At 31.2% G+C, this 12771-nt stretch overlaps 2 protein-coding genes across 2 annotated transcripts in view; both read right to left on the bottom strand.

The window, feature by feature from the left end:
* The window catches only part of LOC139426440 (general transcription factor II-I repeat domain-containing protein 2-like), a 4155-nt gene extending 3502 nt beyond the window's left edge, over positions 1-653 (bottom strand). Inside the window, exon 1 of the mRNA XM_071185326.1 lies at positions 6-653. Within this exon, the coding sequence (XP_071041427.1) occupies positions 6-653 (648 nt within the window). The remainder of the gene's footprint in view (positions 1-5) is intronic.
* Positions 654-5360: 4707 nt separating this feature from the next.
* LOC122272408 (uncharacterized) lies at positions 5361-11984 on the bottom strand. Its single transcript, XM_071184891.1, has 5 exons — positions 11928-11984; positions 10054-10105; positions 8587-8612; positions 6765-6840; positions 5361-5557 (listed from the first exon to the last, which is right to left on the bottom strand). The coding sequence occupies exons 1-5, from the start codon at positions 11966-11968 to the stop codon at positions 5408-5410; spliced, it is 345 nt and encodes a 114-aa protein (XP_071040992.1). The 5' UTR covers positions 11969-11984; the 3' UTR covers positions 5361-5407.
* Between the last annotated feature and the right edge of the window lie 787 nt (positions 11985-12771).

Genomic DNA, 12771 nt, shown 5'->3' with positions numbered 1-12771 from the left:
CGTACGGCAGTATGATAAGGTAAGTCATTTTCTCCAATCTCTGCAATAAATTGTCGGAATTGTCGGTGATTCAGCCCAAAAGATCTGATAAAATTAACAGTTGATATGACTGGTTTCAGAACTTCAGACATATCCAAACATTTTCCGCACAAAGACTGTTGATGAATGATACAATGTAAGACTAATGGTTTTGAACCACCGTCATTTTCTACAGCCTTTGACACAAGAGCGACCACTCCTTTATCTTTCCCACTCATGTTTTTGCCTCCATCAGTTGTAATACATTTCAAGTTTTTCCATCGAAGGTTCTTTTGATTAATGGCCATTTCAACTCCTTTAAAAATATCTGTACCAGTAGTTGTGCCATGAATACTATACATATCAAGAAGTTCTTCATGCACTTCATAGCTTTTATCTACTCCTCGAATATAAATCAACACCTGAGCAGTATCTGACACATCCGTTGACTCATCCAAGGCCAAAGAAAACCACTCAACATGTCCATTTTTGTCGAACAGTTGAGAGGATATCTTTTCAGCGATGTTTTCTACCCTTCGAGCCACAGTGTTTGCTGACATACTGACAGTTTTTAATAAATTTACCTTTTCAGGGCACATTTCTTCGGCTACTGCAATTATGCATTCTTTGATCATTTCTCCATCGGTGAATGGTTTTCCACGTTTCGAAATTTCAAGAGCCCCACGAAAGCTGGCACGAGTTGCAGCCTCTTGCTCAGTTTTGAGTTTTGTAAATCAAGATTGCTGCGATTTCAATCCGCGCTTCATAGCTTCGAATTTTTCTGTCCGCAAACTTCCTGTATATTTTGAGTAATTTCGAAAATGTTTTGTTTCATAATGACGTTTAATGTTATATTCTTTGAGAACGGCTATGCTTTCATTGCAAATCAAACATAGCGCATTGTTACTGGACTCAATTACGAAACACTGAATGTTCCACTGATCTCTGAATTTTCTGCATTCACTATCAATTTTTCGCTTCTTTTCCATACTACTAAATCACACACAAAAGCAACAATTCAAATCAAAATACTGTTACAAAGATGTCTTAAACTTAAACACGCACAAACACGTCTTAAAGAGGTACGCGCTATTTTATTTCACAACAGTGTCATAGGAACTGACTTGTGGTTGCGCCACTAGCCTTCTTATATATTCCAATTACTGCCATCTAGAAGTGAGTGGAAGACACCAGAACTTTCTCGAACCAACGAGATTATTCAGTACGTGCTATTAGCGCCATCTGTTAGCGATAGAAGGTACTACCTATTTCCGCCTGTGTCCACCAGATGTCGTGTCACGTTACTCCTCATGGCTCGTTCTCTACGACTAATCTAGAAATTACAGATGATGACAGGAAAATTAATAATATGCAGTGTTGCCGTTTTGCGGACTTTAGTCCGGTTAGCAGCCTTTTTTAAACGTTGCGTACTTTTTCGGACTTGTTTTTTCATCAGTGGACAATTTCACTTTTTACCACCGGCAACAATGATAATATGGTTTTGGCCCTCGGAACTTACTGGAGTAATCAGTATGGCCCTAAGGCTGGAAAGTATAGAGACCCCTGTTCTAGATCATCAATATGTCCTAAGATGAAAAATAAATTATCATTCACTGCTCAAAACAATTAAAGGATATTGAGGTTTATCTTACACCTGGAGAATTGTTTGAACGATTGATGTATTAACAACTGACGTAGCTGGGTATATGAGATAAAAATGAAATTTGCTTGGCAGAAAAAAAATGCGTTTTATTGTGCAGTCGGTTACAACAGGGAAAAAACAAACACAATTTGTGCATATGAGAAAAATAAATGAAATAAAGATGTTTCCTTAAAAAAAATCGTATTTAGCAAGGGGTATGGTTTCCACGGATCCGAAGAGCTCTTTCCGGTTCATGGAGAGTTTATGGGGATAGGAGTCCAGAAATTCGTCTGCCTAGAATGTCCTAAACATGTGCGAGTGGGTTCATGTCCGGAGAACACGCTGAAATATCCATTCGTATGATTCTTTCCTCCGAAAGGAAATCATTCACCAAGTTAGCACGATGTGGCCTGCGATTATCGTCCATTAACATGAAGTCATCTCCAATAGAGCCAGAGTTTGGGACTATTAGACAAATCAAATTCGTTGTCGCTAAAGAGTCATCTTCGGCATCAACCTCAAAATTGGAAACTGCGAAGTTTGAAACATTTGTGACTCTCTTCTTTCATTTGATACAAAACAAATTTGCTTGAACCATTACTTTATACAAGACTTACTATATCATTTAATTGTTTTAAACAGTGTATATCAAAAAATTTCTTTTCATTCTTATTAAAATTTGATTGAAATAAATTTTCTTACAAATAGAAATATAATAGGAAATATTAGAAATGTTTACATTTTTTTCGAGAAATAGTTAAAAACATATATGGTATTGAAAGTTACTGAATGGCTTGCTATGCCAGTAGGTTATTTGTTTAATTTTAAAATTTCCATTTTTTAAAATTGCAGCAGCACTTGCTATGCGTCCTTCGCTGGCGCGTAAAAACACTCCGCACAGCCGCATAAGGAATAAAAACATATTAAACAACAATTTGAAAACTTTAAGACATTCGAAATGCAGAAACAATTAGAGCAAAGAAACATTAAATAGAATATCAACATAGAAATATAAGCAGAAAATCAATCAGTTAGAAGTGCCTGCAACTGTTCCCTAGCATTCCAGTATCTGTCATAGATGTTGCCAGGGGCTGAGGGGTAGACCCCCAAATGCTTAGCATTCATTGGGGAGTCCTCCCCGCACAAGACTCAGTTTGGATCGGAAAAGAAATTAAGTCTATGGAGGTTAGCAGCAAGGCAGTCGTGTCCGGTTTCCAACCTAAAGGCAGCGCTACCACATTGCGTCTTGGGTAAACAAGAATCATATTCAGAGTCTCCCTCCAGACCTTGTCACCAATTTGTTCATTTAAATTATTTTCCTGACTTTTAATTATAGTGTTTATAATTATTCTATTTGTGGAAGTGAAAGGAGTTTATCTCTGGGAGCTCTGTAAAATACCAGCTCCTTTTTTAGCAAGAAGATCTGCCCTCTCTTTTCCATAGATATTACTGTGAGAAGGAACCCACTGTAACACAATATTCTTTTTTAATGACAAAATTATCCCAAAATTCTCTTTACAACTTTTAATTCCAAGTGAGTCCAAAAAATCAACAGATGTTCCTGCTTGGATTGCCGAGATACAGTCGACAAATATAACGACATTCTCGACGTCATCCATTCTTGATAATAGTTGTTGAGAAGTAGTTCTAATCGCCTCCACTTCACCACAAAAAGGAATTGTGTTTGGTCGAAAACTCAAATAAAATGAAAATTGTTCAGAAAAAATACAATCGCACCCACTGACTTTTATCCAAATTTTGGAAAATCTAATCACAACAACATTACAACACAAACCCTCACAGAATTTAACACCGAGATGTGGCGAACCCGGAGAAGGAGCAACCCTGTAGGGTCCGAACGGGGCGAGCCACATACCTGTTAAATCACATAGCGAGCAACCCGGCACGACTGGGTTGATGTGCTAACAGAGAAAGACTTCCTATACTATTCTCATATCAGACTGCTCAACTTGATGTTATCTCCTATGCTCCATATAAATATCTGTTTATCTGTATATTATGTAAATATCTGTACATAGTACTATTATTTTCTGCTCGTGTTTTTATAATTACTTGTTGTTTATATCTCAGTTTGCAAATAATCTCAGTATTTTAATAATTTATATGTGATCCTAACCTTACTCCTTGAAAATGGAGTCTCTCTTACCCCTCTTAAATTGAGTTAATTTATGACTTTATGTATANCTGTCTCACAGAATAAGATGAATCGGTTAGTGATGCTTCGCTCCAAATGCTGAGTTTTTAATCATGTCCAACATTCGGCATTTAAAACTGCTTCGGTGATTTCTTTCCTCCGTGCCACTAGTGCAAGGTCGGTTCTACCCTTCGCCAATGGGAATAAAGGGTTCAGAGGAAGAGGTATAACTTCTCGATTACCAGGGTTGCTGAATTTTTACCTAATTTTTACCACTTTATGAATAAAATCTTCTTGAGTTTTTAGTCTTCTGTTGTGGTTGTTATACTTTCTTCAATAATTGTTTGAAGGCAGACGAATTAGCTTTTCATATAAGCATAAAGTTTTATACTGAATAATTACTTCAATAGATTTATTCTTCGTAAGCAACAGCATAGCATTAATTGGGGTTGTTTAAATAGCTCCAAAAATTTGTCTCAAGGCATGGTTCTGAGCAGTCTCCAACGCTGGAACGCTGGAAATGGGTTAGATCTTGGCATTAAGCGCTTCTAACCGATTCATCGAATCTAGTAGTTCATAAAGTAGATTGTGCTAAGTTCACAAGATATTTGTAAGATATCTACAAAATTATAGTCCATTGTAGATGTTGAACCTGGATTGCAGTAAAGAAAAATCATCATTGGGATGGGGTATTCCCCTGAAGAAGGCAGAGTGCCTCCTGATTTTTCAAAAGTTCTTGTAACTCTTTCATTAGAGTAACCAAACGATGAGATGAGGTTGCTGTAGTTCAGGCTTTGTTGGTGAATCTTTTTCTCCTGGGGCGGGCCTCGCACCCAGAGAAGTTTGAAGTATGGTCCTTTTGGAAGTTGAAGCATGTAGCTGTTGTATCTTTACTCTTTTTGCACTGGAATGAGTAGTGCCCTCCGGCACACTTCATACATCTTGGATCGGAAGTGCAGGTTCGCTGTGAATGGCCGAAGCCTTAACATCGGACGCACTGTGGCGGCCGTTTCCAAAGCTGTCATTTGAGCTTGCTATAAGTGCTTCAGAGCAATAGGTAACCGGTTTTATATACATTTCATTCGTAACTTTGTTTAGTGAAAAATATCATCTCATGGAAACTATGATTTTCTTATCAACCACTTACATTTCAATCCAGACAGCACATTTTCAATTTATTTACCTTTTGACCAACTTTTATGTTTTATCTATTTAGTTATAATATAAAAATGAATTTTAGTTTTAAGATCTGGCATTGAAAAAATATTAATATGCATCTTCTACGCACCCAAAATTTATTAACTAGTTCATTTATTAAAAGTATGTCGATAGATGGGAAACGCAAACAGCCTTTTGATTTAAAAGATAATAATATTTCCATTTATTGCATTCTTTTTAACACATTTCTTATGAAAAATAAAGAATCAAATACGTAAAAGATTTTATTACGCATTTATTAAAAGTTAATAATCTTCTATATTTCTACAAATAGAGAAATAATGATGAATGCATTTGCAAACTGCATGCTTCATATTATGATGATGCTTTGCTTCTTTTTGTTTTCAAATTGACATTTCAATGATTTCTTTTCTTCAAGAAATTCGATTTTTGAAAACTTTCTTGGGCATGAAGGGATAGTAGACCAAGTAGCACAATGATTCTAAGAGATCAAATATCGACACGAGGCTGATGCCCAACCACATTCCCATGTAACCTCCTATGTAACTGAACAATTCAATACTCTGTAAAAATAAAATTTGTAAAAAAAATATACGCATGAATATAAGTATTTTACATTCTATTATATATAGTAGAGTGTCTAGTTTTTGTGCTTCCAACATAATTACTATTTTACAACATTCACGTTTTGAAAAGAAATTGTATTTACTAATTCAACTTTATTTGTTATTTTTGGAAAGAGTGTCGTTACTAAATCTGATAATTTTCGATGAACTCGAAATGTTTAATTAGGTTTTCACTATCATGCAACATCTTAATGCATCCCTCTATTGAGTAATGTTATTGTAACAATTTTGAACCATCAATTGTACTTCCATGTAATGAAAACTCCCAGCCGGTCTCGGTAATTTTTCATATTTCCTTTTATTATTTTTGCTTGTGCTTATATATCTGAATTAAAATTTTTTAGTCCACAAAAGAAATAAAATGCATTCAGATGTTATAATTTGCCATCGTTTTTTTTCTAACTCAAAACTTAAATTATATTATTTCCCAATAAATGCGAATCCATAAAGAAAACTTTTCAAAAAATAAAATATTGACAAGTCATTGGAATGTATTTTTGTACAGTGTCCTCTAAAAAGCGGACCACCCTCAATAACTTTTGATTCAATGATTGGATCTTCAAGCTCTAGGACTCAACGCTCTATGGCTCAAGGTGGTGACCTCAAATATGCTAATTAGTTTGAAACTAAATTTAATGGAACAAATGGTTTCTAAGGAATGTTCTAAAGCATAATAATAAAATTACCAGGTATTTATACAGTTACCAAATTTTATCACTTCTTCTAAAATCAAACTCTTTATTACAATTAATTTTACCAGATTTGATACCAAAACGGTTCTGTAGAAATTACCAAGCTGTTTGGTGTTCCCAAAGAGCCAGTAAAGCTGCAAATTTTACCATACTCTTGTGGTTTTGATTATACTTTGTATTTCGTAGCCTCAATATTTTGAATTCGACGAAATAGGAAGAAAAGTAAATTTTACTTAAAGAGAGCGTTTTTGTATTTTAAACTTACTTTATTTCTCAACGTAAAAGTTGACAGCACGAATGACGTAACATATTAAATGTTATTCAAAAAACAAACCAGAACTAACGTTTTTAAGTTGTTCGAATTTCTTTACTTGCTCCAACTTTTACTTTAATACTAATTATGACACTCAACTTTTTATGATATACTTTACGATAGGAACTCCAATACTTACTTTATACTTTGGTTCAAATATGTGTTTTGACAATTGGAACTTTCTGAAGGATACGCTAAGAAATACATCGCTTTTCCTGAAGAAAATATCTTAATTAGACTTACATTGAAAAAAGTAAGTTTTATCTAATTTAGTACTTATTCTTAGCAATCAGTTTATAGCAAGATATCTATAATGAATATCTTAAAAATGCGTTAATTATTAAATTATGTGAATGTAAGTTTCACAAATTTTCCATCTTCTTAATAAATAAGAGAGGTTTCTTTTTGAATTTGCATTAACAAAAATGTCCAATTTATGTACATTAGAATAAATGAATGAAAATTTTATGCAACGTTTTTAATATGAATTTCATAAGTATTTATTAGATGAATGCATGTAAACAATAAATTGTTAAATTAACAGTTTTGTAATTGACTTAAATTTATAAAATATTTTATTCGGTAATTTATAATTTATATTACCTGCTAATTAACATGACAAAAGATTTTTTTTCAAAATTTTAATTTCAATTTTGAAATTTTTTAGTAAGTGAGAAAAATGTGTCTGTCTTTATGAAACGTTTTAAAGCATCGATAAATTCTAACATCTGATAAGAAGGATCTGAATACTTTGAAAAGCTATGTCGTTGCATTAAATGTACAGTAAGATGTGGTTTTAAATAAACGGATAAGGTACTCAGAAATATCTCAAAAGAAGAAGGTTCTAAAGCTGGCCCCGATGTATATTTTCCAGTTAAAAATCTATTTATCTAACAATCTATTTATCTAACAACGTAGTTGGAAAAAAAATTATCATATTCGGACAAATATCTACAATGTTTTTCAACCAGAAAAATTGTTTCTTTAAGAATTATTTTTTAGATATTTTTTATTGTTGTTGCGAAGAATATTTCGCAATAACAATATATGCATCAAGTATGTCATATGTCAAAAGTAGAATAATAACGCATATATAATGTTAAAGAAGAGTAATAACTCATATTGTCAAAAGCAGAGTAATAACGCATATATATTAAGAGTAGCAAATTAATATTTTAATAGGAAAGAAATACGGTATCGAAATTTAACAAACCACTGCTTGTGCAGGGAGGCGAAAAAAAACTCATGCACATGAAGGAAAAAAATTATGGTACATTTATTTACTGAACTAGTAATATAATATCATTTCAGCATAAAAAATGAAAGAAACATAAATTCTGGTAATAAAACTGAGTTGTATGGTATTTAAATTACGCATTCGGTAATTTTCATGTTCGAATGGTTACGATTTAATTAAAAGGCAGTAGTCCTTATTATCACATATTTAGTAAATTTTCAAAGCTTTACCGAAGACATGTTTTTTTTTTTGCTATGTTCAAAGGTCAGATAAAATCACAACATTTACGACAATTACAACATTTACTTAATAAAGCAATATTTAATTATTTATTTTACCACAATCTATAATGAAAGAATTTAGGTAAATTTCAATGTGATTTTTTAATGTTCCTGCCGAAACAGAAGCGCGGTGCATAATAAAATATCCTGAAACCTTTTTTTTCACAGTGAAGGTGAAGAAGGGAAAAAGGAGGAGTTTAAAGACGACTATAGGAGATGAAATTATTTTCATGAAATAAACTTAATGTTTGTGATTTTCATTTTCATTTCAAACTTAAATAAAAATTATCGTCAAAAACTACCAGAATACCACCACGAATACTATTATCAGAAAACTACTACGAGAACAACAAAAGTCAAGGAAATTTTTAATCAAATTCGTTGATTATGAAGTTCATAAAGTTAATAATAAAGTATAGTCATGTGAATCTTAATGAGCTTACCTGCAATTTATATCATCTTGATCGCACTGAAAGAAATATTAAAGCACTGATTATTCAAAACGAATTTTTTTTAAAGTTAATTTAGAACACAGATAAATTTAAGTTTACTTCTTTGAGTTTTTTCATTACAGAGAGGGTGTTCTATAAAGATCACCCTTGTGATGAATTTTTAGAATAATTTAAAAATAGGATAAAGAATTAGATCTATTTTGGGGTCAATAATTAATGCTTCAGCAATGAAAATACAAAAGAGACATCGAAATCTGAGAAACCAAAGTACAGGAAAGTGAATGGAACAATACGGTAAGCTAGATAGCGAAAGAGACATAGAGAATAACAGTTGTTACACTGAGAGAAATAGGCGTTCGAAATTGAATATGCAATATTGACTTTTAATTTCATCACATACTCAAAATAGATTCGATACATACTTATTCAAATTCGATACTCAAACGTACTTATATTTGGTTACGGGTAGGAACTAAAAATTAAAACATCTCATACTCTTTTTTCTAAACTAATAGTGTGGCATGGGACACAAGAAAATAAGAATGCCATGTATTTATTTTTGAATAGATTGCCGCATCAAAAAAAGTGTGAAAAAAAAATTAATATGGTCTGACGTTTCCTAGTAGATCACAGAATCCAAATATCATTATCTTCGGCAAATGGTTTCAACAGGTAAGTGTCTACAATCAACCTGCAAAGGGACCAAAGGCCTAAAGCAAAGAGTCTATCTCTCTGTCTAGGCATGTCCTCGGATCATTATCACGGATGTTTCCCAGAACGTTGCCAAATGCCCATTACGTAGCTCAAGTGCGACATATACTCTTACCCCTCATGCGGATTTAAAACGATTCAATTTCTTTCTTTGAATTAGGTGTTGTTTAAATTAGAAAATTACAGTGGTGCCAACTGCTTTCTGCTAAAGATTCAATAAATTTGTAGCGAGTTAAATAATAAAACGTGCGGAATAAAGACTATTACCTTAAAAAAGACCCCGCGAGATAACTGCCATAATTTTGCAATTTATTTGATATTTTAAATTTTCGAAATATATAGGTGGAAGAATTTCTGAAATTAAAAAATTCTAAATTAAAAATAGTTAGTTAAAATTTCTTCACCACTCGAAAATTTTTTTTACTTAAAGCGGAGTAAGCTCACATCTCTAAAATTATAATCATAATTAAATTAATGTCAAAAATATTTTAAACATTACTTTTTTTGCAACACTTTTTTTAAGCAGTAAATGCAAAATGTGGTTTGTTATTAAGTGTTTTATTATTATGAATCAATGTAAACTTATAGTTTAGTTTTCGGCACATCCAACCCTTACGAATAATAAAAATAACAAACTACCAATGCTTTAATGTTAATTAAAAAGTTCAATAAAATTTAATAACCTTAATTAATATCATGCATTAAAATCAGGCATGTTTAAATCAATTAAACTACATATATATTTACCAAACGTGTACTAAATTCTATTTCGTCATATTTAACATCATATGTCTGCTCACTTCATAACCAGGATTTAATATGAAAAACAAAGAAGTTTTAATGATACATGGGTAACATTAATAAAAAAGAACAAATGTATTACAATTCTTGAAATTAAAAAACAATTGTATTGAAATTACTGAAATGTATGGTAATGACAGTTATAATGAAAAAACAGCATAATTTTTGTTTAATGAAACCATAGTATGCGATATTTAAACTGACATTAATTTTTTCCGCCATATATACAGAAACAGTTTACCAGAATTTATTGTTCTCAAACTACAATTTTTATTACCATACATTTAGTAAAAATTCAAAACTGAAAAGTAAATTTAAACGAATAAATTATTTTTATGGCATGCTCTACGGCACTGTAATAAAATAACCAAATTTAATCACATTCATCAAAATGTAATACATATTTTAAAATCATATTTTATTGATAGTTTTACGAAAACTATTACTAAAGCGTTTCGGGAAAAATTACGGAATATTTTGTTGTTTACATAGAGCCAGAAACGTTTTAAAGTTTACCATATTCTAGTAGTTTACGCCGTATGTTTTTACTCAGTGTATTACTAAATGTTTTTGAAAAGAGATATTTGAGAATGCATAATTAAAAAAATAGCTTTTTATAATCATGAAAAAATGTTTTATTTTAATTTATATCTGATAAGACTAATTGTAACCGACCTACATCCTAAGGAGTTTACGGATAAGAGTTACGCCTTCACCTTTATATCTGATAAAGCAGTTATTTTTGAAATCACACATCGTAATATTTTACGAACTAAAATTATTGTATAATATTAAAAATAAATTTCAGAAGGCAGGAAATCAAAAAGATGATACTTGATAATTATGATAAATAATAAATTCCAAAAAATCGACTACGATCTTTATACATTTGGATCTTTATACATTTCATATCGATCTTTACACATTTAATTTCAGGTAGTTACGTATTATCTAGTTGAGCATTAATGCCACATCTGAAAATAAATTTGGAAATAGTTCAAACTTCAATGTCGAATTTTTTTGCACACATTCACTTATTTTTTTTATTTTGTCAATTTCTTTTTAATCAATTACTGTGTTAAAGTAAACTTGATAGATACTAAAATAACTTTGACGCGATGTTGGCGAAAATGGTCTATAGAATAACATAATATAATTCTTTTCATCGAGAAAAACTCGTTTACTATCATACTATGATAAAATCACACATGATTAATATTCGAAACTTATTCATTTTTTTAAAAAAATAAATGCTACCAAAAACTGTATTTATTCTAGAAATGAAGCAAAGTGTTTTTAAAACTCCTTAAAATGCTTCTAAGAGTTCGAATAAAATTTGTTACTGATTTATGGAACGTACGAGTTTTAAATTAATATCAAATAAAAGGTGGGAAAAAAGTACAAAATAATTAATATTAAATTTAAAATAGGTAAAAAAAGAATAATTAATATTAAATTACAAATAAGAAAAAAGAACAAAATAATTATTATTTAATTCAGAAAAGAAAAAAATACAAAATAAAAAGAGAAGAAAAAAACAAAATTGATATTATTTTATTTAAAATAGGAAAAAAAATACAAACTAATAATAATTTAAAAATAAGGAAAAGTTCAATATATCTATTATTATATTAAAAATAGCTAGTAAATGCAAAATAATTAATACTATACTAAAGACATGAAAAAAGGAAAAAATTAATAGTGAATTAAGAAAAGTAAAATTTTTGTCTAAAACGTGATGAGATATCCTTAAAGAGAACTTCATGTAAAGAATAATTTTCATTTTTAATTTTCTTTGAACTTTCCCAATTATTACTCACCGACATGCGGGTTGGCATTTGCTGCCGCAGTCTTTAATCATTTCATTAGTTGTAGTTTTTTCACCTGAAATGTCAAAAAAGATAAGACTAGTAATTGTATCGACACTGTTTACGTTATTTTACGTGTCTATTTATCTCAAACCATTGTCAGTGCTCGATATAGCAACTTGTGGTTCTAACAGAATTGAGCGTCGTCAATTAGGTCACTTTGTCGTGAGGACACAAATTTATAACAAATATTAAAATATGTATCATAAATACTGGTAATATACTTAATTCCCGGAATAAAATTAATAAAAATACCCTTTTACCATACTTGCTTCTGTATCAGAATATTTAATCATTGAAAAAGCTGTAAAATAAATCTTTTTAAGGGGAAATGGAAATAAATTAATCAAGAAGGATTACTAAATAAACCAGGTGGGATTATAGTGCATTGGGGAAACACTCTCAGTGAGTCTGTGGTGCCTCTCAGAAATCATTTTTTGATGGACCTGAGGGGAAAGTTTTAATTAAAACACGTGAGTAATGCATCCTGATATGCAAACACTCATTCAACTGCTTAATGATTGGACATCAATCAAAACGTGACTCAGAAATTATATATAAGAGTAAAAACTGAAACTGGAGAGCTTGCGAATACGATATCTAGGTGACTTGTGAAATAATAAATAAAATTCTATTTTTGGGTAGCTTGTAATTTTCTTGATACAAACACCACATAGGTGACTTGCGGACGTGATATGATCACGCCTACTTCGATGGATGGTCCACATTGAATAGTTGACTTGCTAATTGTGACTGCGTCATCGTTCTCCTCGCGCTGTTGCTTTTCAGTCTCATT

The sequence above is a fragment of the Parasteatoda tepidariorum genome, chromosome 9, assembly GCF_043381705.1.
Source record: "Parasteatoda tepidariorum isolate YZ-2023 chromosome 9, CAS_Ptep_4.0, whole genome shotgun sequence".
In the NCBI taxonomy this organism is placed as follows: Eukaryota; Metazoa; Arthropoda; class Arachnida; order Araneae; family Theridiidae; genus Parasteatoda; species Parasteatoda tepidariorum.
This window is presented reverse-complemented; position numbering and strand designations above follow the sequence as displayed.